General features: G+C 44.2%; 1 protein-coding gene across 6 annotated transcripts; it reads right to left on the bottom strand.

Annotated features, from left to right (window-relative positions):
* Nucleotides 1–2,715: 2,715 nt before the first annotated feature.
* On the bottom strand, nucleotides 2,716–22,027 carry KAT14 (lysine acetyltransferase 14). Of its 6 annotated transcripts, none has more exons than XM_065834674.2 (10): nucleotides 21,509–22,026; nucleotides 19,321–19,439; nucleotides 16,877–16,998; nucleotides 14,206–14,387; nucleotides 13,260–13,679; nucleotides 11,793–12,364; nucleotides 11,116–11,252; nucleotides 10,431–10,606; nucleotides 7,151–7,341; nucleotides 2,716–4,536 (listed from the first exon to the last, which is right to left on the bottom strand). In XM_065834674.2, exons 1-10 carry the CDS (start codon nucleotides 21,762–21,764, stop codon nucleotides 4,363–4,365), a joined length of 2,349 nt encoding a protein of 782 aa, XP_065690746.1. In that variant the 5' UTR covers nucleotides 21,765–22,026; the 3' UTR covers nucleotides 2,716–4,362. The 6 variants fall into 6 exon arrangements, with proteins under 6 accessions (XP_065690746.1, XP_071661963.1, XP_065690747.1 ...); XM_071805862.1 differs by having other exon boundaries at nucleotides 7,151–7,209; XM_065834675.2 differs by having other exon boundaries at nucleotides 13,260–13,676.

The raw sequence follows: 22,027 nt of genomic DNA, 5'->3' as shown, positions 1-22,027 counted from the left end.
AGCGGCGGCGCAGCCCTCGCAGCGGTGCCGGCGGGGCTGGCAGGCGAGAACAACGTGAGGAGCATAAGGTTTGGCAGGAGCTAGCAAGGAAAAGGATGCTCTTTTTTAAAGCCTCCAGCGCAAATCCAAGTGAAACAGGACATGTTTGCCAGTTTGACCTTTTTTTCAGAAAAAATTGCACCCATAAGAAGGTGCCACGGGTTTCTGTGTTGACAGAGCTGGCAGAGAAGCACAGCAAGAAGGGTCCTGTTGAGGCAGGACCTGTTCAGAGATGCTCCCACTGCTCTGTGACAACGGCTGCCTGTTCTTGCCATGGGCAGCACAAGTGGCTGAACTCACCGTCTCTGCCTAACACTGCCTGCCTGGAGAAGGAAGCGGAACCGGCAACCTGGCTCGTTGCCACTGGGGCAGGAGGCAGCTGGTTTTGCAGGGTGTACCGCCTACTCATCCATTACAGCACCAGGAGCTTGGGTTTTGGCACTGTCTGAAGCGGCAGGCAGTGCTTGCTCAGAGAGTCTTCTCTAGAAAAAACACAAAGGCTAGACAGAAGCAACCCCATGGACCAGGTTACCTCCTTGAGCAAGCCAATGTAAGCAAAGTAGTCAGACAAGGGATGAAGATGGCTTAGCTCAACCACTTGCTAAGATCTTATCACAGGCAGGTGGGTCTGCAAAGAGGCACATCCTCCACCATAGGTGGCAACAAATGGATCAAGCAGACTTCTTGCTTCTTCCCTCAGACTGAATATGAAACCTGAAAAGAAGCATTCAGCACATACACGTACAACATCAGGACTCTCAGGAAAGAGACTTCCCAAAGTAAATTGCAAAGTATTACTTTACAAAATTACTGACCACTATGCAGAATAATCCTAGTATTTACCCAGCTTAGCTACTGTAGATCAACGGGTGTGATAAGCTGACCACACTGGGCAGCTTCCTGGTTGTGAAGTATCAAAGCTCAGACAAGCACATGGAAACATTCAGGCCTCATTGCTCTATTAAAAAAGGTGAGGTTCCACCTTTATTCTCCCAGGAAACTTCGTTGTGTTAAACTAGTCTGCATTTGGCAATCACAAACGCTGGTACAGTCACTGCGCAGCTCAGGGAACCATGGAGTAATCGTGTCATTAAGCAGGGTGGATGTTGGCTTTCTAACCACAGCTAACATAACTCATCACACTGGTCTCTGAGGCACAAAGAGGTAAACAGAGGGGTAAAAAGCACACGGTTTGTTCCATTGTGTGCCTTGGAGGAGCCTCATTTGTTGCAGAGGCCAGCTGTGCATGATCATTCAAGCAGCGGCCTTAAGCTGCCATGAGCCATTTGGGTTTCTCATTATTCAACATTTTGGGGAGGAAACATTCTCTTGAGAGGAGGCTAGAAGTGGTTCCTGTGCAGCCACAAAAAGAGAGAGAGAGCTGCAGCAGCTGTTTTATAGCTACTTCAAAGGCTGCGTAATTCTGGTGCTCACTTAGTGAGGGCAGGTAGAGCGCCCTGACAACCCTGATGCATTTCCCTTGGGCCGCCAGCCCCTATCAGATTGCACACCTGATTTCACATAGTACTTGTTCTGAGGCTGGCCTCAACCTCCTGTCCTCAGAAGACTTGCTGAAAGTGGGGGGTCAATTCCTGCTCACCAAACAGAGCCTCTATGCTCTGTGCTCACTCATATAGCCAGCAGAGTAAAAAAAACTCTCTTACAGACAGGTGGTGTTGCCAAAATAAAATAATGCAGATACCACAGACTTCACCAGTGTCCTTCAGATTTGCCCTTTGCAAATCAGGAAGGTTTTCTTGAGTCATGGCTATTCATCTTTGCCCAGACCATTAACAAAGTGATCTTCAAGCCAGCCATGCTTGCACCCTGTTCTGATCAACAGGGAAGGAACTCACAGAAAGCAATTCAAAGCCGTGCCAGATTTTGACAGGCAGCACGAAGGAACAGGTTGCAGATCATTCTCCACATAACACTAAGAAAGTAAACTTAGGCCTACAGTCCCAGGAGTGTGCAGTATAATAGGTATAGCAGTTTTCCAGCATATTTCCAAGAAATATGGTCAAATCAGCAAGTAACACAAATGCTGGTGCACACATGAAGTTGCAAAGCTATTTCATGTTTCTGTAGCCTCCAGAACAGCAATATTGATCTCCATCCCCTGTAACCTTTAATGAGTTCATTTTTACCAGTTTCCCTGAAGAAAGTAAATGCTGGTATTTCTACTTTTCCAGGTGATAGACAGATCCAAAATAGCTGAGGTGCAAAGGCTCAAAGGCACTTAATTGCCTTTGAGGATCTGGGGGTAAATGAACCACCTGGATAAAACAAGCGGTCCGCAGAACAGCAGGAATCCCAGGGCTGTTGTAACGCTTTCTTCACTTGGCATCCTCCCTCTGACGGATGAAGCCATGGAAGCATAAGCACAGAACAAGAAGCTTCTCAAAATCTCCACAATCACATTGGATGTGATACAGAACTGGCCATCTTCTTCAGACTATTTTTATCTCTTAATTCTGGCTGACACAGAAACAGCCTGCTAGGGCCTGCGTGTGTGCGGCTTCTGTGCGAATGCCCAGTAGAGAAATAATGAGTTTATTGTGTTGCTCCACTGCCTACACACACGTTTAGCATCCTCTACCGGCCGTACCTGAGTTTGCTAGGTTTCAATGAAATAAGAAGATGGACAAACAGCTTAACAAACAGTATGACTACATGTAGGCTTTTCCAAGGGAAGGGCTTTAATTCCATTCATAAAGACATATTTTTTTCTTTCTTCTTTCACTAACACTGAACAGTTTCACATAGTTGTAGAACAGGCAGAAATGTGCTTGGATGCATTCTTTTTCCCTCCCACTAACACTGCTTTTGTTTTGGTGAGGATGTACATTGGCTACACAAAAACATACTTTGTGTCCATATCTCTGCTGTTACCATAACAAGGACTCCATTAAGGGAACTAGTACTATTAGCCAAGTACCCAATGGGTATATACCATGGATTAAGAACAAAGAAGTCACGTTTGTTGCGTAGCTATCTGTGGGGCCTGAAGTGAAAGGAACAGCACAGTAGATGTAATTCATATTTAAAATGCACAGACTGACCTTTGGTCAGGCAGCAAAGCAAACTGCCAGCTTAATGTTCACCTGCAATAAAAATCAGGGAGAGAGAGCAGCTGCTAAACAGTGTCAAAGGACTAGACCCCACTACCAGAGAAACGGTTTGAGGTTTGTATTTTTAAAATTCATGGTTATTTCCATTTATTCTTTGCTTTCCTCTTTACTTTTACCTAGAGTCATGAAATCACAGCCTAAATGCTTCAAGAACTGGAACTGTCTCACCTCTACCCTCTTCTCCCCCCCAGCTGCAAACAGATTGCTTCTACAAACTAGAGCCTGAATTTCAAACGTCACCACTAACTTTTGTTCTGTGTTTCTTCTAGTCAGTGTGTGCAGCAGGAGGAGGTGGATGCTGTAGCCTGTGAGGCTGGCTCTGCAGCTAGAGGTGTGCCCAAAGGGCTGATGTGCAGCATCAACAACTGTCAGAGAGGTTGTAAGATTTCAAAGAGCTGATTTGGCAGCTGTTTTGTCCTACTTTGCCTAACTGCAAACCTGCTTGACATCTTGTTCCTGAACACAAAACACTGCACACTACAAGAACTTCACATTGAGGTTGACGAGGGGAAAGGAAGGCAGCAGGGAAGGAGTGGAAGAAAGACATCTCCTCTGAGTCTGCATTCAGGATCACATGAGTTCACACACTCATCATTATTCCTAAAACATTGTTCCAGTATTGCTGTTCTGGCATGTGTAGAGCTTTCCTGAAGTTTGCATCCAGCTAGATGCCCCAATATCTTATTTCTCTTCATAGATTCAATAACTGGTTCCTAACAAAGCGATCAAATCACAGGAATACTGTGGATGATTTAAGTTTAGATGTTCATTTCCCATAAACAAAAACAGAAACAAAAAACTTGGGACTGGGTTTCAAAATCAGAAATCCATGGGCCCCTCTGAAGTGACATGTCATTTTGTTTGTGTGTTTATTTTGTTTGTCTGTTTGTCAATGAGGCTCTCCAAAGTAACAGTGGCAGGAAAACTCCCTATAGAGAATTTCAGTCTTCCAGTGGTTTCAGCATGTCCCAGTTGGCATGTCCAGGCCTCTCCCCTTGGAGTGTAGGAATCAGTCCTCTTGGATTGCAGTTTCAGCACACAACATAGCAGTGTTGACACTGAAAGTCCTAGGGACAAAGGCATCGGTGTGTTCCAGTTCTCACATGGTAGCCAACATTCTCCACTGAAAGCAGTGGTAGTTCCTCACTTGATGGACTGGGCTTTTTACAAACCCCCAGACAGCTCCAATGGATCAGCGCCGCAGCCTGAGAAAGAATGCATGCTTGCACTCCTTGCTGTCCAAGGGATAATATTTGTCATAAAAATCCAAAATGTATTCTTCAGACTTAAATCCAAACTTTTGGTAGAGCAGCATAGCAGGGTTGCTTGCAGAGACGTGAAGGGTTACATCTTTGCCCATGCAGGTCTGCCAAGGGAGGGGGGAAAAAAGAAAAGTATCACAGCAAGAGAATGAGATGGCCCCTAGGGGAATGTGGAGGTGAAGAGATTCATCAGTTCAGGTATTCGAGTTACTGAGGTAATGTGAGAAAATCGCAGGCCTCAACAGAGAAGTTACCACAAATAGCAGCTGAAAGGTGAAGAGAACACTGTTGTTCCTCCGAGCCTTTGTTTCTGGGACTCTCTGACAAGGAAAACAAGTTTTGGACTATAATTGGTCAGCTTTCCATTGTCAATTGCTAAGTAATTGTTAATTAGAAATAATCTTGGTGTACAGCACTAATCTCAAATACATTTTAACAATGGCCTGAAGAAAAGACAAAACATGCCAGAGGACCAGGCACTGCGCTCCTCCCTGTCAGCAAACAGAGCCGAGCTCGCTGGGACTGCAGGAGCAGCCCCAGCACACCTCTGGGCTGTCACACTGGAATTCCTGTCTATCCCACCCAGTTCCTCTCCCATCCTTCAGGGCACAGCACTCACCTCCTGAGAAGGCAGGGAATACAGCTCAGATAGCAAATGGCGCAGCTGATTATTCTAACCAGCAGCTTTCTCATAAACATGCTGATATAATATTTTTTTCCCTGCTTTCATCTAGTGTTTTAATAGTGTTCTATTTAAATTGAATGTATCGTAACTCTAAGTGGGAACAGTTAACACCCTTTACAAAATTTTCATGGTAGATTATTCAAAGGGAAAGCTCTCACAGGGATTTAAGAAAAAAATCTGGGTTTGTTTTTGGGAAAAGGAAGTTGGAATGAGATGGCAAGAAGATGCAGTTTAGTCCTTTGAGCCAGATGCACTAGAGGGTAACTTTTGAAAACAAACCCATCGGAAAGGCATCATTTGCATCAACACATTTTCTGTCAGATTATGCTGTTCCCAAGAATCCATCCCCAAACTCAGCACACTGATCCAAGAGACAGAGAATTACCCTTTATCCAAACAGGCTATGAAAGCGGCTCTAGCTACAGACATGGTGTCAGCCCAAGCAGGCTGTGAAGCAGCACATACAATCTGGCAACTGAGGAACAGGTCACAACCACCATTTCTTCTCTTCCGTGACTAGATACCTTCTACCACCGACAGATACTTGGCAATGGAAAAATAAATCTAATGTGAGCCGACAGTATACTAGTGATCTCACAATGCTAGCAAGCCTAATCAGCCTCAAACCTGCCTGGCTTTCCTCAATGTGATAACTTTATGCTAGTCTCCCTGCAAGCAGAATTAGGTTAATTGGCTGTGATATATCCTACAAAAAGCTGTGATGATTTTCTACAGCTGACTTGCCAACACATCTCAGGTCTGCTGCAGAGACAGGACTCCAGCTGATGGATCTCTGCAAACCTTGGCGCATCGCTCATACCTGTTTTCACTGAGTGTTGACATCTCCCATCAACAGACTACAGTTGAGGGCAATTTACTTAAATGCTTTACACAGAGACACTCAGGAAATGTAAGGGATGAATTTAAAGTAGGTTGGTTAGTGGCTTGTGTCAATATGCAGAACAACAGAGAGGTGGACACTACAGAGAGCTGTGTAGGTACAAGAGTTACCCTTGGGTGGCCCAGAAGAGATACCCTCAGTGGAATATACTTTTCCAAGCTACAGATCACTGTTCCCAAGGCTCTGCCAGCACTCCCTACTTCTCTTCAGCTAAATGAGTATGAGGAAAAGGGCTTCAAGGGTGAGCTTTTGCTAGTGCAGCTAATCTTGACTGAAACAAGTTAAGGAATGTTTCACATTGGCAGGTCTGCCAAGAGAGTTCAGGGAGTGGTAAAACTGTGGACCCTGAAGAGGCACAGCTGGGCTCTGAAAATGCCATCTGTCTGCATCCTCATTCAAAATTAGGCTGGCTTTCCTGCAATTTAATTCAAGAAAGTGAATAGAATTAAGGCCACCTGAATAACAGTATTCTTCAGAGATTTAATGAAGTTTAACTACTTTAATGCCACCCGTTTAGTTAACTCAGATTAATTTTCCCAAGTGTGCCTGTGGAACAAAGCCCAGTACAAGCTAGTCTGAACAAATCTGAATGAGTATGCAAGTGCTTATTCTTTAACTTCAACTCAGCTGGATTGGAACTAGAGTATTAAAAGTGAAAGAGAATGATTAAGATCAGCAAGTGATTTAATGCAACAGCCCTTGTCACGGAATAAACTCTCAGGTGTAGCCAAGAAAGCTGCAATAGCTTCTAACTGAACCTCTCCACTATTATCTCATTCCCTCCTTTGACGCCCAAATTTATGGTATTACTGTTATGTGAACTATTGACCACTGAAGAACACAAGGTTAATCCCAAGACAGTTGTAAATCCACAGCACCTCAATAATTCCAAGGACCTGTCCAGTACGGTTATTCTTCTAAATATATTATAGTTTTTGCTTTTGAAGTGATTTCCCACCATAAATGTTCACATGAGCTGCTGACAGTGGACAACCTGTGTAGGTGTGTAAGCAAAAAACCAGCAAGGGGAAAGAGACAGAAATGAGGAACAACACTTCTTACTTTCTAATATTTGCATGTGTGCTCACAAGGAGAGGTAGTTCTTTAGGAGACATGGGATTTTTTCCATTACCTGGATAAGATGGTAAATCATGAAGGTTGCAATCCCAGCTCTTCTCCACTCAGGGTGAACTAACAGAAAAGAGATGTAAGCTTCATTGTATTTCACATCTGGCACCATAAAGCCAAAGGCAATGATAACTTTCTTGTAAAGGACGACAACGCTGAAGTCTGGATATTGCAGACATTCTGACAAATCAATTCCTATGGAGAAAGAGCAGTTGAAAGCATTGCAAAACAAAATAAAAGTGTCACACTTGCACAGAAATTCAGGGTTTTTAGGCCTTTTAGAAACACTCGATCCCTACCTTTTACCTTTGTTTCAAAGCTCCGAGATTGAGAGATGCTTTACCCAAACATGCAGACAAAACGAGATGTACTCACTAGTGGGGATTCTTGTATGGAGAAATTAACACAGCTGATTTCTTCCTAAATGACTTGAGGGTGAAACTAAAACTCAAAAAACATGTTCTCTAGAACAAAATGATTTTTTAAAAAATCACATGATCTCAGCACCAAACTAATCCTTTGTTTGTATTCTAAGCCATACCAGCAGGCTCTGCTAAGAACCCCATTCTCAGTATGGATGTGGATAAAGATACTTGCATGTGCAGATGTAAGTTTGTGCCCTTTGCCTGAGTTTGCTAAGGGCTGCAGTAACATTAATGGATAAGGGTTTGCTTTTCCATTTCACCTGGGCTGGGCCAGCACCAGGCTGATGTACACTATTCCTATTCCAGTCAGCAAATGCTGAGGACCTGCCTGAAGACAAAGAAAGGGCAGACAGTTTAGAGCGGACCAGCCTGACAGACTGGGTCAACCGTCCCATTCTTCCTGCAAACTCTCTCCAAACGCAGCAGACATGATACTGGACTTCAGCTTTGATAGCATTACCTGCCTAAGGTTCCCATCGCTTTTCTCCACCTCATCTTGAGCTCCTGCTGCTTCCTTTGTTGTGCACACTCAGCTGTTTGTGGACCTGCACTGTGAACCTGACCACAGCCTTCAACACTACCACAACATTTCTTTTTAGCGTGTAAATTCTCTAAGCTGGGGCACGAAGCAGCCTCTCAGGCAGTGGTGCTTCTGTGACTCAGAGGCTGGACAGAAACGCCTGAAGCTGGTGAAGTTTGTTACCTCGCCTAATTATATTGCTGCGGCAGCCTAAGAGGATCCACACACCACGTCAGGGCTGGGCAGTGCAGTTCACAGCACAGAAGACTGTTTGGTAATTTGTGTGGACAGGCTCTACATGAAGTGCAAGACATAGTGGAGCTGTGCCATAAATGTTAGTTTCAGCCTCGAACTGGCATTCATGGATATATTTGGAATGTGAGATAACAAAATAGCAGAGTGTGTCTTTCAGTAATGTTTATCTGTCTTGATGGGATGCAAGACTTCATAAAGCACTAGGCACAAATAAGCGGGTGAATTATTTTCTTGCTCGAAAGTAAGCTGGGTGGAGTAAGATGTGGGAGGAATCAATTGGCAATAGGGAGCCACATTAATTATCTCAAGGCTGCAACTGACTGGGAAGTGCCTTACAGCATGTCTGTACAGGAATGCTACATTGCCCTGAGCACACTGATGTCTACAAAACGGTGCTGTCCCCTCCGCACTCAGTTATTCCTATAGGAAGATGCTTAGCTCAGTAGGGTTTACCACTCAGGAGATATTTCCCGTTAGAACATGAAGGCACAAGATACTGTGAGAAACAACAAGGGGGAATCTTGCTTCACATCAGCTCATTTGTGGTAACTACCAGCAAACTTGCTTCTGCCTTGTGAGAAACAAGAATTCTGACAGGAAGGATATGGAGAGGTGGAAGAACTAAGGTCTGGGCTCGCCCACCTGGTCAAGTGCCTAAAACTTAAGGACTCAGTCAATGAGAGCATCACTATTAGAAGACAACTGAGTGCACCTAAGATGTCATTTACTGATGATAGCATCTCCAAGCACACTTGTTTCAGATGCCTAAACGTAGGTAGAATTTCAGCTGTTTCTCTGAACAACACTGCCAGCTCCATATCCCACCGCCTCTCACAACTGTACTAGCCTGTTGTGAAGCTAAAGCCTTCACATCCACAAAGACACTGTGCTTTCTCTCCTAAAGCATCATCACCTCACTTACCTCGCCTGCTAAAACAGAACCAAGGTGCAATAAATCGCAGACTCTCAGACTCAGAAAATTTACACCATGGAAGAGATTTTCATTCCTGTTTGGAGACCGATGGGAGTGTCAGCCTTCTGATTTAACGATGAACAGTTCACAGTTGGGTGGAACACACCCACGCTCCTTATGTTAAATAAAACAGGGTGAGTCCTTAAGAACTTAATGAAGGTACGACCCAACTTGGCCAGAACTTCAAATGTGTTATCAGAAGAGGAGAGACTATGACAAAGGTGTTGCTCTTCTGTTGGAATTGCAAGTGTCCCCCATGAGCTCCAAAACAGCTTGTGAAAGGGAAGATATGTCATGTTATCTCCCCTGAATTGTACAGTTTGGACAGTAGCACAAAGAGCTTGGATCCTGACTGCAGCATATGAGCGCTGCTGAAATACAAACCCTGTTGAATCACTATCTGGAAATCAAAATGTAAAGCAGTTACTTGGAAGGAATAAAAGTGTGTACTATCTGTTAACTTAATTAGTCTGCCACATTGTTTGTTGATCAGAAGCTGATTCATGCCGTAGATGAACATCACTATCATTATTTCAGAAAAACTAGAGACTACAGCCTCATAACTGCCCCCATAAAGGGCAGCCACAGTCCCTAAGAGCCTATAGTTCCAGAAATGACACATAAAAATCAGTACCCAGGCTTTTCTATAGCTTGCAAATACTGAGGCTTGAAGAAATGAAGGACATCACAGCAAAGGTGGCAGTTGTAAGTGCAATTTGCAAACTGCTGGGAAGAAACTTCCTTATGAAGCTAATGAGCAGTAGATCTCTGGTATAAAACTGTTTACTTTGCCCCAGATTCAGCAAAACGTTTCACTGGATGCTTAATTTTAGTAACTGACTACTCCTATTGGCATCAATGATGTTATCCAAAACAACCTCTTTCTTTAAGTGCTGTGCTAATTAGGGCCTAATTGCCCAGTTCTGAATGATCTCAAAAGACAAAGACACCAAACCCATGTCTCCATCTGAACTGCATTCCTATGACATCAGATAATGGTTTTCTAAGAATCAAGACAGACACCAACTGAACAAAAATTTGGCCCGTGAATATTTTTTTTCTGAACAAAAGCACTTCCTTCTTAGAAAACCAAGCACTGAAGGAATCTTACCAGGCCAGAAGAATTCATGGCACATGGAGTTTATAGTGGGGATGTGATTAGGGCGAACATAGCAGTAATCAATGGGTGCTTCTCGCTCAGCCTTCCAGTTGAGATCATTCCTGTGTGGATACGCCCGGATTTCTGCCAGCAGCCTGAGTTTTGGGGGCTTTGTCTCATAGTCACGCCTGCCAATAACATGAAAAGCAAACACAAAAGGCGAGTGAGCAACAATAACTGCTACTGCAGCTGAATGGGTACTGCCCATGAAATATTTTCTGACATGCTCAGCTTGGAACAAAACAAGTCTTGCATTCGTATAAGAAAGCAGCACCCAGCTCAGCAAAAACACCCTTCTGTCAGAGGCCAGGACGCTCCTTGGATCTGTAGCATGTGAAGCCAGCCTCTCCTTACCACAGGAGCAAAGAAATCACTGTCCTGACCCAAGAGCAGGTACAACTTGCACTGAATTACTATGGTGATTCCCTCTCTGCCCTGCCCTCTCTTGGAGATTCCCCTTCCCAGTGCAGAGCCAGATTAACTACTCAGCTAAACAAAACACTATCCTTTTAGAGTTACTATAGTATACTGGGTTGTACTTCAAGGATGAGTGAGGAGCACTGCCCAAGAAAGGTGTCCTCTCCATGGGCTGTCAGTTCACAAGCCAAGAGCAAATTCACCCTCTGGCCAGCTGTACCTGATGTAAGGTTTCAGGACACGGGATGTGTAAGGACTGACAATACTGTGGTCTGTCAGCAGGTCTTCTGAGCCTACCAGTCGGTACAGAAACTTTGTTGTCTGCTGTCGATATCCCTTCATGGCTGGCAGCATTGTCTATATGCACAAAAAATGCAGAACATTTCAGGAACATTAGTCAATGACTTAAAACAGGGGAATCATATCAACAGAGGGAGAATAAAGGCCTTTCAATGTGACAGGATGGACTGGACCCACAGCATGATGGTCCCACCTCAGAGGACTTTGCTGTGCACTCTCAGATTTAGCATCCAAACCTATGAGCTGCACACATGACTCAGAAAAGCGCTGCAAGTGATCTCTCTCCTACATAGCATGGAAGAGCAAACGCCTATTTGGTTACTTCAGGACTCCACCAATGTTTGGGCAGGGCTGGAGTACAAATACAGAGACATTTGTGGTGCTGACACTGATAGACAGCTATGCTGTATGACCATGTCCCAAGAAGAAAGGGGCTTGTGAGAGCATTGGTGGGACACAGCCCCAAGTCAAAATGACTCTTATTCACATAATCCTTTTCACTTTGAGAGGCAAATATCCACGGGTGACACTGGCGTTTGCAGCAAGAGTTCTAAAACAACCTGTGCCAAAAGCTCAGTTAGATTTGGAAACACTCACCTGGTATCTGTCCAAGATCCTGAAGTCCTGGCTAGTAGTTCTGTATGTTGCTTGCCCGATCGGGGACCTGGAAACACCTCCTTCTTTGGCTCCATAAATCCCATCAACCAAGAGCAGTGCAGCGTTCACAACTTGGTCCAAGTCAAAGAGTGGCAGTCCTCTTTCCCTCTTGGCCTGCCTGACTATCAGCTTGCGCCTCAGTCTCCGGGCCTCTGGGGTCATGCTCGTGGCATTGGGACAAGCTTCCAGTCTCTTCAGCAGCAGCTTTTCCTCATAGATGCTAACAGAGGTATGCTTGGGAGCTCTGGGTTTAGCATCCTTCTCCAGCTGTGGCTTCCTCTTGTCTCGTCCCCTCACCTGCAGAGATGTGTTTGACTCTTCAGGATCTTCACAATCACCTTCCATCCTTTCTGTTTTTTCTTCTTCACTCTCCACTTCTTGCTTGATCTGCTCAGCTGTCTTCACTTTTTTTCTACTTGTTAGCACAGTGCCAGCGCTGGCTGTCCCACTGGGAGGAGGCACATACTCTATTCCTGGGTCTATGACTCCATCCCCTTCCATCTCCTCATCATCTGTTCAACAGGTCAAAATAATCCAGGAAAAAAAATTTAAACATCAAAGCCCCATTTCAAAAAGGGTTGTCACAGGACTTTTCTGCTAAGGAAAAATAATGCAGCTTTACCCAATACACTCCATTTTCTATATACTTCTGGACCTCCTGATTTTCGACATGAGACAGCATAAGGAGTCCAATTTCAGGACACAGAATCAATCCTCCTGCAGTTTGGCACCCTAAGCCATAGCATGCCTGAGCTGCAAGCTCATGCTCTTTGACAAATGTTCAAGTGTTGAAAATTCCTGAAGACTGGGGATCAAATGGTCAACCTGGTAAACTAGCTTATCCTGGAGAAGTTCTGTTTAATCTGAGGGAACAACTAGGAGTTACAGAAGCACAGGATTTGTCCCTCTACAGGTCACTATCCTTCCTTCCATCAGTAGGTGCTTTATTCTCTTCTTTCCTGATTAGATTGAGATCTGTCTCCTTAAGGAACTAACAGCATTCAGCCTGCATCACTACTTTGCAACCTGACTGAAATTTTGCATCTGTTAATTGGGATGTTCTCCCATTTAAGAGCATTTGAGACAAAATTAGAGTTGCTATCTAACTGTAACCTGTGTTGCAGTGAAATGCTTATATGGAGGGGTGCAACAGTTGTTAGCTGAAATCTTCTATCCACTGTTTATTCAGCATCCCCCAGAAGACGATAATGGTCATTCCTTCTGCCCTTAGAAACTGGCAATACAACTATAGAAAACTAATCTAGAATTACATGCAACTAAGACAAATGGAATTTTACCAGTTACTTTCCATCTTTTCTTGAAAAGATCCTACAGCTCATTGGAAGTTTTATTTTTTAACATCTTACTTGATAACTATGGATGACTTATAATCATGGCATTTCTTACCATGAAACAGAGCCTGTGGTGGCATGACATCTGGGATGAGATCTGCTTCTGAGAGAAGGCTGGGAGTAGCTGAATGCGAGGCTGGAGTGCCAGGAGCAGAGAAGTCCAGAGATGGGGAAGGAGATGGGCTTGTCAGAGGAGTACGATCTGAAGAGCTCAAGGAGGAGAAATCAATCACCTCTCCTTTCTCAAGGACAATATCAGGACGACGGCCTCGACTGGTGAATTTAACGGGAGTGGAGGAAGTACTCCGGTCCAGGAAGCCGGCTGCCTCCTTCTGGGCTCTCCGAATATCCTTGGCTTCCTGAGTACGAGATCTCTTCTCCTTCAGCTCCATGGCTGATTCGACTGGATTGCGGCTTACCCGCTTCCTGAGTCCTTCCACAGTAATGATGGGATCCAGAGGTGGCTTTGAAGCTGCTAAAGAAGATAGTTTGCTTATTCTAAAAGCCATTGAGCTCCTGCAGTCACTGCATACTTACTATATGGTCAAAAGAACACCTGGACTACAAATTTTGGAAGAAGTATTTTCAAAATATGCAAGAAATTCACTCCAAGACACGTAGCATAAAGCCAATGCATGACTAAAGCCTCATTAGAGCCCAGTCTTGCTCCTCTGCACAGAATAGAATTTGCATCCAGTGACAAAAGTTAAAAAAACCTTGCCCATGGTAAAGAGGAGCAGAGAAACTACAGATTTCAGCTAAAAAAAAACCCTGCACAAATCTCAAAAGCCTTTAAATCAGTTAGCACAATGCAAAAAGGTAATAAAAGACAAGCTTTCTCATACTACAGCATATGCACCATAGTCCTCTTAAGTCAACCACTACAGCAGAGCAAAACTAAGAAGCTGTCCATGCACACAGACACATGGTTTTAAGTAAACTTCCAGCTCTGTCAGCTCTGGCCCAGCTAGGAACCTACACACCATTGGGGAAACAGTTACCTTTTGCCTTTAGTGCAGATGCAGACAGTTTCTCTCCTTCAGGTTTCATTGTTGGGGGTTTATTATGGACCAGTTTCCACCATCCTGGTTCTCCAAATTCCTGTGCGCCTGAGCGGAAAAACAAGGGGCTCCCCACAGAGAGACAGCCAGCGACTGTGCTCCACCACGTCGAGGTCTTTTTCCTACAGTGGGAGAGGGAAAAACAAGTGTTAAGTGCCCACATGCCAGCTGTGCTTCCACCTTAAAGCCTCCTCCCTCTGCCAAGATGGAAAGGGTAGAGTGCTTCTGCCACTGGCACTGATGCAGGGGGATTACATATTCCCTATGACCCCATCCTCAAAGAGGAGAAAGATTAAGTAATTTTTTCTCAGAGAAGCACCCTGAAGAGCAAGCTAAAATGTACTGGTGGGCTCTTATGTGTGAAGCGCTGCATACATATGCTCATAAATGCCATGCAAATGCAGCATGGCAAGATGGCAATTTTTCTTTTGTCAATGAGCTGCCATACACTGAGCCTACAGAGTAGATGTCTATCCTGCCACTGGAACCCTCGGCCTTCAAATGCTGACCTTGCCACCTTCATTAACAATTTGACGATACAAGAACAGAAACAGGATCCTAGTGCTACTCGTGTTGACCTGACTTTGCAGAGCCATATTCCATTACTGAAGACAGCAAACAGGACTCTGGGTGTACAGGATGGGAGAGGCAAAGGAAAGGTAGTGATAAACCAGAAGGAGAGACAAACTTAATTTAAATGCCTGCCTTGACTACTTTGAGATTTCATTTAGCAAAGCACACAGAGCTGCAGGACAGGATCCCTAAAAGCTGACTTCACAAAGCTGGTTGGGATCCAACCACTCTGCCCTCCACAGCTGCAGCCTTGTCAAGCACTGCAGAGAAGCAGAGTTAGGAGTCTGAAAAGTAAATCACTGAGGACAAGTGAGCTGCAGAAGCAGCAAGGTAACAGAGTACATATGCTTGTCCCACACACATGCATGTGATATATACTGGAGCCCTCTTTTAGCTTTGTGTTTTCTTTTATACCATGGAAGGGCATCCCTACTAGTCAACATACTTGTCAGCCACAGCCGCTGAACTATTTATGAAGCACCTTGGGCACTTGGAACCAGGGAACTGCATTTCAGCCTTTCACTCTGCAGGGCAGTGTCATCTATTGGGCATCTGAGCACTTTTTTTTCCTCTAAGAACTGGTCACAGTTTAGTGAAGAAGTGAGAATATTTTTAAATTGCCCCTGTAACCATTAACTGAGGTACTCCCTTGGCTACTGGAGAACTGGGTTCATGGTGCAAAGTCTAAAACCCTTATTTGCACAGGATCTCAGGATCCCTATTTGCCTTTGCACACCTCCACTGGCAAAAGCTTCAGTACTTGGGCTAGGCTTGGCCAAGCAGGTATTCACTGCTGAGTGTTGCAGTTACAAACCTTGGGCTACTGACCCTCAAGCAAGAACGATTAAACTCAATTGCCTCATACCAGAGTCTGGAGCGTTACAGTAAGTCTGGATAAGCTGTATTTTAATATGCCAAGGAAGTAAAGCATTGCATGCCCTGAACCGCTACACACATCATTCAGCTGTCCTTGCTCCATCAGTGGCTTGTCCAGGCAAGTGGGGAGACTACTGTCTGAGGCCAGTAATCACTTCATCTGAATTTAATCAGAACAAGGAGTGCCCTGTTCCCAGGGCAGGTCTCAAAAGACAACAGCAAACACTGGGAGGTGATGGCTTCCTGAGCAAGGGACAATGGGCCTTCAGCTACCTTTTTGTCAGGGTCCCTGTGGTGTCCAGAGGGGACAAACACTAACATTTCTGAGAATAGAGCAAGGAGGCACAGACAAGCAGTGAAAGTAAAACCAAAAAGCAAATCCAGTTAGGGAGAAAGGCCAGATCTTGCAACAGAGAAATCCCTGGGGAAGAAAAGAAGCTGTGAAGTCAATCAGGTCTATAACTTCAAAGGCTTGCTCAGTTCCTCTCCTGCCTTCATAGCACGTGGCATTAATAATGAGACTTGTGTTTGACAGCTGCAGCACCCTCAGAAAAAATGTGTTGTTCACCTATACAGCACACAAATCATCACACTATGAAGGCTGCCCTTTATAAGAAAGGTTCATACCCTGACAGCTTCTTTCTTTACACACACTGAAAAACATCTCAGTGGTTTGTAATGCCTGCTATGTAAAAGCTATTTTATTAAGATCCAACACAGGCTCACAGACAAGGCACAATTTTTCTTTTTGGAGAACTGGATCCACACAAGCTTTATAGCCAAGTAACACGGTACTTTGCTAAACCTGTTGTTTTTACTTTAAAGCCCAGTGATATACGGACAAGCTTGTCTGTTGTGTCTATTTAGAAATATTCAAAGGCTTTGTAGGTTCATATGCTACCTCCAGGACAATGAGAAGTAACTTAAAATATATGCATTTATATCGCTTTTGTGTGACACTTGTGGGGTTGTTTTTGCCCTCTAAGAAAAGAGTACCCCTCATGCATACATTCAGTTTCTCAGTATTAAATCCTCCCATTTTCTCACTACTGAGGCTCAACAGAGACATAACCAATTAATCAGGATTCTTGTCCACCTGCGCAACAGGTTTTAAGTCCTTTGGCTCATCAATCAGATATTCAGGGAAACATCGCATCTTTACCTGTTCCCTAATAAGAAAGTCCAGTGTTTCTCAATAAAAGCACAAATATCTTCTTTCCATCTGAAGTACCCCTGACGGCCTGTTCCCTCCAGCGACAAATTGTACATTGCCAGCATGACAACCTGGAACAGAAAACATCGGATACAAGTGAATCTTTTCTGTTTCATCTGCTGAACTGCCTGCCACAGCCACCACGCACACACAAATCTGTGCTCCCTCATAAGTATCTTGGTTTTGCGACATCTCACAGGCAACTTCTGCAGTCCATCTTCTTCCTGATTGCACACTGACCATTCTTGTCTTTCTGTTGTCAGATGCACAGTCTCCCAGAGAGTTCTCCATCCCAGGGAAATAACAAGATGCCTAGTTATGCAGGTTTATGTTGAGATACAAGATTTCACAGTGGTTGTATAAATTAATTATATCACAACTGGAATCTGAATGTAGCATGGAGGTAGGGAAAAAGTCTTTCAAAAAATGGCCACAAGTAATCCCACTATCTAATCCATCAGAAATGTAGTGACAATCATCTTTCTAGATACTTAGTGTTACATTTCGAACTGAAGAGACTGTAAACTCTGTAAAATTACATGATATCTACTAATCTTCCTGGGTATGTAAGAATTAAGTTTGACTCCAGGTGATAATCATTAAAGACAATCCTTTTACAGCTCATTCATCCACATGCTTCACAACCAAATTCAGTCTGACCTATTACACATCTAAACTAAAGGGCAGGTTTGAAAAATATCACAGCTCTTTGTAAGTAAATCCTAGGTGACAAACTGTTAATTACATTTACCCACTTCATTTGAATACAACTAAAGTCATACAGCTGCAATGGGAACATCTCTCCATAATCACACATCCTTGGTCAGATACCACTTCCAACGAGGACTTATTCTTCACTGTCAGAGAAGTTTGAAATGTATTTTTAATAGGCAGACGGGTCTCCATCCAGTGGGTTGTAACCTTCTGGAATGCATTGCTGAAGATAACAACATGATTAAATACAGACAGCCTTAATGTCCCTTGTAGCCTACTTCTGTCTCATAACTCCTCATGGTTTGATAACCATTTATCTAGGATTTTGTAGTTGTGTTTTGAAGTCAGGTGGAACACCATTTCAGGACTTCAGAAACAATTCTCTTTTCAGGTAACTAAAGATAAGGATCTGTTGAGGCCACACACTGGAAAAAAACCAAAAACGAACAAAAGAAAAACAAACACAGAAATCACTGTCCCTATTTTTCCTACTTCAGATAATCCTAGGGAAATAGTCTCTTCACTAGCTGACTTTCTTCCTTGCCTGTTTTGATTTTTCTTTCCCTTTGCCACTCTGGAGAGACACGGATGTAACGCCATAGCAGCCTTTGCTCTCCAGATTTGTAACCTGCTGAAACTCTGCCAGCCTGCTGGCCAGAGGCTGCTGTGCCAACCACTTCCCCTGCACAGCCCTGCACCAGGCACCACAAGAAAGCTCTGTAGGAGTTACAGCTAATGTTTTAAATGATCTGCTATGAGAGAGCACACCACTACTGTATCAAAGGATGCAAATAGGTTGGATATTAGGAAAAGGTTCTTCATCCAGAGGGTGGTGAAGCACTGGAACAGGCTCCCCAGGGAGGTGTCACAGCCCCAAGCCTGACAGTGTTCAAGAAGAGACTGGACAATGACCTCAGACACATGGTGTGAATCGTGGGGTTGTCCTGTGCAGAGACAGGAGTTGGACTTGATGATCCTTGTGGGTCTCTTCCAACTCAGGACATTCTATGGTTCTATAAAACAGATGTCTTGCACATACTGCGTGATGCTCAGCAAGTGGAAATACTAAATGCTGAGCAGCAGCTACTGCTCGATCAAATTCATTTTAGCAGAAGCAGACAGCACTGCCTGCCTGCTCCTCCAGCATCCTGCTTAGAGCAAAAGGACATGCATCACTCTACCCATATTGTAGTTGCTATATAATGCAAATTATTTTGATTGCTCAGGTGTGCAAGTGACTGAAAGAGCAAACTCTAGCAAGGACTGTTGCAAACAAGGAAGCAGACAGGTTGGAGCTTTGTGTTCAGGGAGCTGGGAAGCTTTATGCTTGTATGTTGCCACCTTACTAGTTTTACATTTGCTCATAAACACAAAAAACTGTTCATGCCCAGCAGCCAAATTGCATTACTTTTGCTTTTCCACACCTGCCTGAAGCCATGAATTCATTAACAACGTAAGGGGAAGAAAAAGGAGAAAAAAAAATGCAGTTTATACAATTATCTTTCAATTTACCTGCCAAATGCCTAAGTTCTAATATGCAGACAGTCTTTAACTAATTAATTTCTGAAGTTCATGCGTATGTTTCTTCGTTACCTATACCTGATCTTCCTTTTCTACATAGCACATACACAACAGACAACAATTTTAGAAAGTCCTGTGGTTGTTCTGCTGGCACTTACTTGTTGCCATGTTAATCTCAGCCGTTCAAATTGCTCCTTCCCATCTTCCGAGCAATCAGAGCAAGTAAATCTGAAAAAGTTATCTCCTTTGAGGTAGCTGAGCTGTTCTCTCAGTTGACCTGAAATGAATAGGCAAAAATCAATTTCTTGATCTCTTTATAAGAAAAATGCTGCAAAGGAGATTTGGATTCCCTACATCATCAGGCAGAAAAGTACTTTTTGCCTTTTTTTCAAAGTCCAGAGACCTAGGCAGTTCCCAGCCAGCATCAGAACTCTCTGCGATGGCACAGATTCATTCCACAGTTGCAGCAACCAGCAGTGACCAAGGGAAAAGCAAAGGTATAGAAAAGGGGCATTTTATTTCACATATGATTGCAGGTACAAAGCCAAGGGTTTTCTTGTTTCCATTGCATTTCTCATTCCTTCTTGCTTCCCAAGGATAATGTATCTATTTCAATGAATGTTTTCCCGCTCTGATGTGTTAAAAAATAGTATGCTGCTGCAAAGGCTATCAGAATATACAAGCTTTCTCTTCCATGTCATCTTCCCACTCACTGCTACATTTCTTTACAGCTCCCTCTTTCCCTGTCCTCAAAATGTTACTAGAGTAAGGTTGCCAGTCCCCATTTACAGCAGCCTCCAGGATGCACTTGCAGCAGATATAGTGTGAAGCTTTAAGGTATTTATTTCTTCTTTCCTTGAAAATGAGAAATAAAAGAACAGCCCAACATTATCAGGAAACACTTTACTGCAGTTGATGCATTAGATCACAAATCAGCAAAACACTTTAGTATATGCTTTGCTGTGTAAAGCTAACCCTGCGTAAAAGTTTGTCTGAACAAAAGTGATCTGCTGGGATACAAGTGCCTGTAAAAGCCCACGCATCCAAAGTCTGACAATCCAGAATTTAGAAAATAAACTCTAGTCTGTTGCTAACAGCGTCTATCTTATGTCAAGCAGCAGTAGCAGAGGGATCAAGTTCTGCAGCTCTCTTCAAACACCTCCCAGAGCTAGCTGCTACAGGCTGGACACGCTTCTGTGAAAGCTAAATTAAATTCATATAATTGGGAAACCATTAGAGTCGAGATTTAGCCATATGCTCTACAAATGTGACAAACTGACCAGGAAAAAAAAAAAAAAAAAAAAGAAGAAAAGTAACACTATCCCAAAACCCTTTCCTCCACAGGCAGAGCTTTACAGCAAGCGTCATTATCTCCATCTGAGTGAGTAGAGAAGCTGAGTTGTTCAGCCAAAGTCTCCTAAACACACCAGCAACACTTGGAAGGGTGTGCATGTTTCTCAAATCACATCCTTGCTCTTTACTAATTAATGAAGAAATTCCTATTTCTTTACAGGGAATGCCAGCTTTGGACACCCACACAGTTCATGGATCAAAGCGCCTAACGCACACTGCTGTCATCAGGCTTCCGGGCTCCATGCAATGCCGAGACAGCCTTTCTCCTTCAGCGCAGGATGGGACACAGCTGAATGATGTATGCACGTATGCAGGACAGTGTAAGGGATGAAGAGAGCAGCCCTGTGGGGAAGGACTTGAGGTTACTGGTGGATGAAAGGTTGGACATGAGCCAGCAATGTGCGCTTGCAGCCCTGAAGGCAAATTGTATGTTGGGCCGCATCAAAAGGAGCGTGGTCAGCAGGTCGAGGGAGGTGATTCTGCCCCTCTGTTCCGCTCTGGTGAGACCCCACCTGGAGTCCTGCATCCAGCTCTGGAGCCCTCAGTACAGGAAAGACATGGACCTGCTGGAGAAGGGCCAGAGGAGGCCACATATACATGGTCAGAGGGCTGGAACAGCTCTGCTATGAGGTGAAAGATGGGGACAGGCTTTTCAGCGGTGTCTGTTGTGATAGGGCAAGGGATAATGGTTTCAAAGGAAAAGAGGGAAGATTTAGATTAGAGATAAGCAAGAAATTTTTTACAATGGGGGTGGTGAAACACTGGCCCAGGCTGCCCAGAGAGGTGGTAGATGCCCCATCCCTGGAGACATTCAGGGCCAGACTGGACAGGGCTCTGAGCAACTGATCTGGCTGAAGATGTCTCTGCTCATTGTAGGTGGTTGGACTAGATGGCCTCTGAAGGTCCCTTCCAAACCAAACTATTATGTGATTTTGTGTTGCAAACAACATCCCCAGCGATGCAAGCAAGACACAATACAACTGGCAGGCTTACTTGCTGGAATCCACTTCTGGCACTTCTCACAGTAATAGGACATCTCTTCCATCCAGGATGCATCACCTTCATCGCTGTTCAGAGAGTCCCCACTCTGGTCGTGTGATAAGTCCACTGAAGCCTGGTCCTCAGACTCAACAATCAGGAGGGTCTCCCCTTCCACCTCACCCTCCTCCAGGCCCTCTGAGGTGGAGGTTCTGGTGGCTTCATCATCGTGGCGGCTCAGCAGCCCACTCATGTGAACATTATTAGCCATCCTAGATGGTGTTTGCGTAACAAGGAGCTATTCCTCCCACATCGACAAGTCCATCCACTCTGGATGTGTCGGCCGTCTCCACAGTCAAAGTACCAATGATAGACAAAATGTTTTGTGTCCACCCTATAGCTTTTGAGACTGGATTATAACCTATACAAAACAACAGCCTTTCACAGATTACCTCTTGCTTGCTTAAACACTTGCAAGTGGTTAGACACCAATATTCTCCAAATGTCTTTAATCAAACCTCTGATGACTCGGGA

The sequence above is a fragment of the Patagioenas fasciata genome, chromosome 3 (assembly GCF_037038585.1).
Source record: "Patagioenas fasciata isolate bPatFas1 chromosome 3, bPatFas1.hap1, whole genome shotgun sequence".
Classification (NCBI taxonomy): Eukaryota; Metazoa; Chordata; class Aves; order Columbiformes; family Columbidae; genus Patagioenas; species Patagioenas fasciata.
Note: the sequence above shows the minus strand (reverse complement) of the source record. Positions and strands in the feature narration are given on the sequence as shown.

Coding starts and splice junctions, on each gene's coding strand:
- KAT14 (XM_065834674.2), bottom strand. CDS start 21,764: ATGGCTAATAATGTTCACATGAGTGGGCTGCTGAGCCGCCACGATGAT. Junction 19,440..21,508: donor CCAGAAGTGGATTCCAGCAA/GTAAGCCTGCCA, acceptor TATTCATTTCAG/GTCAACTGAGAGAACAGCTC. Junction 7,342..10,430: donor CCATGAATTCTTCTGGCCTG/GTAAGATTCCTT, acceptor CTTTCTCCATAG/GAATTGATTTGTCAGAATGT.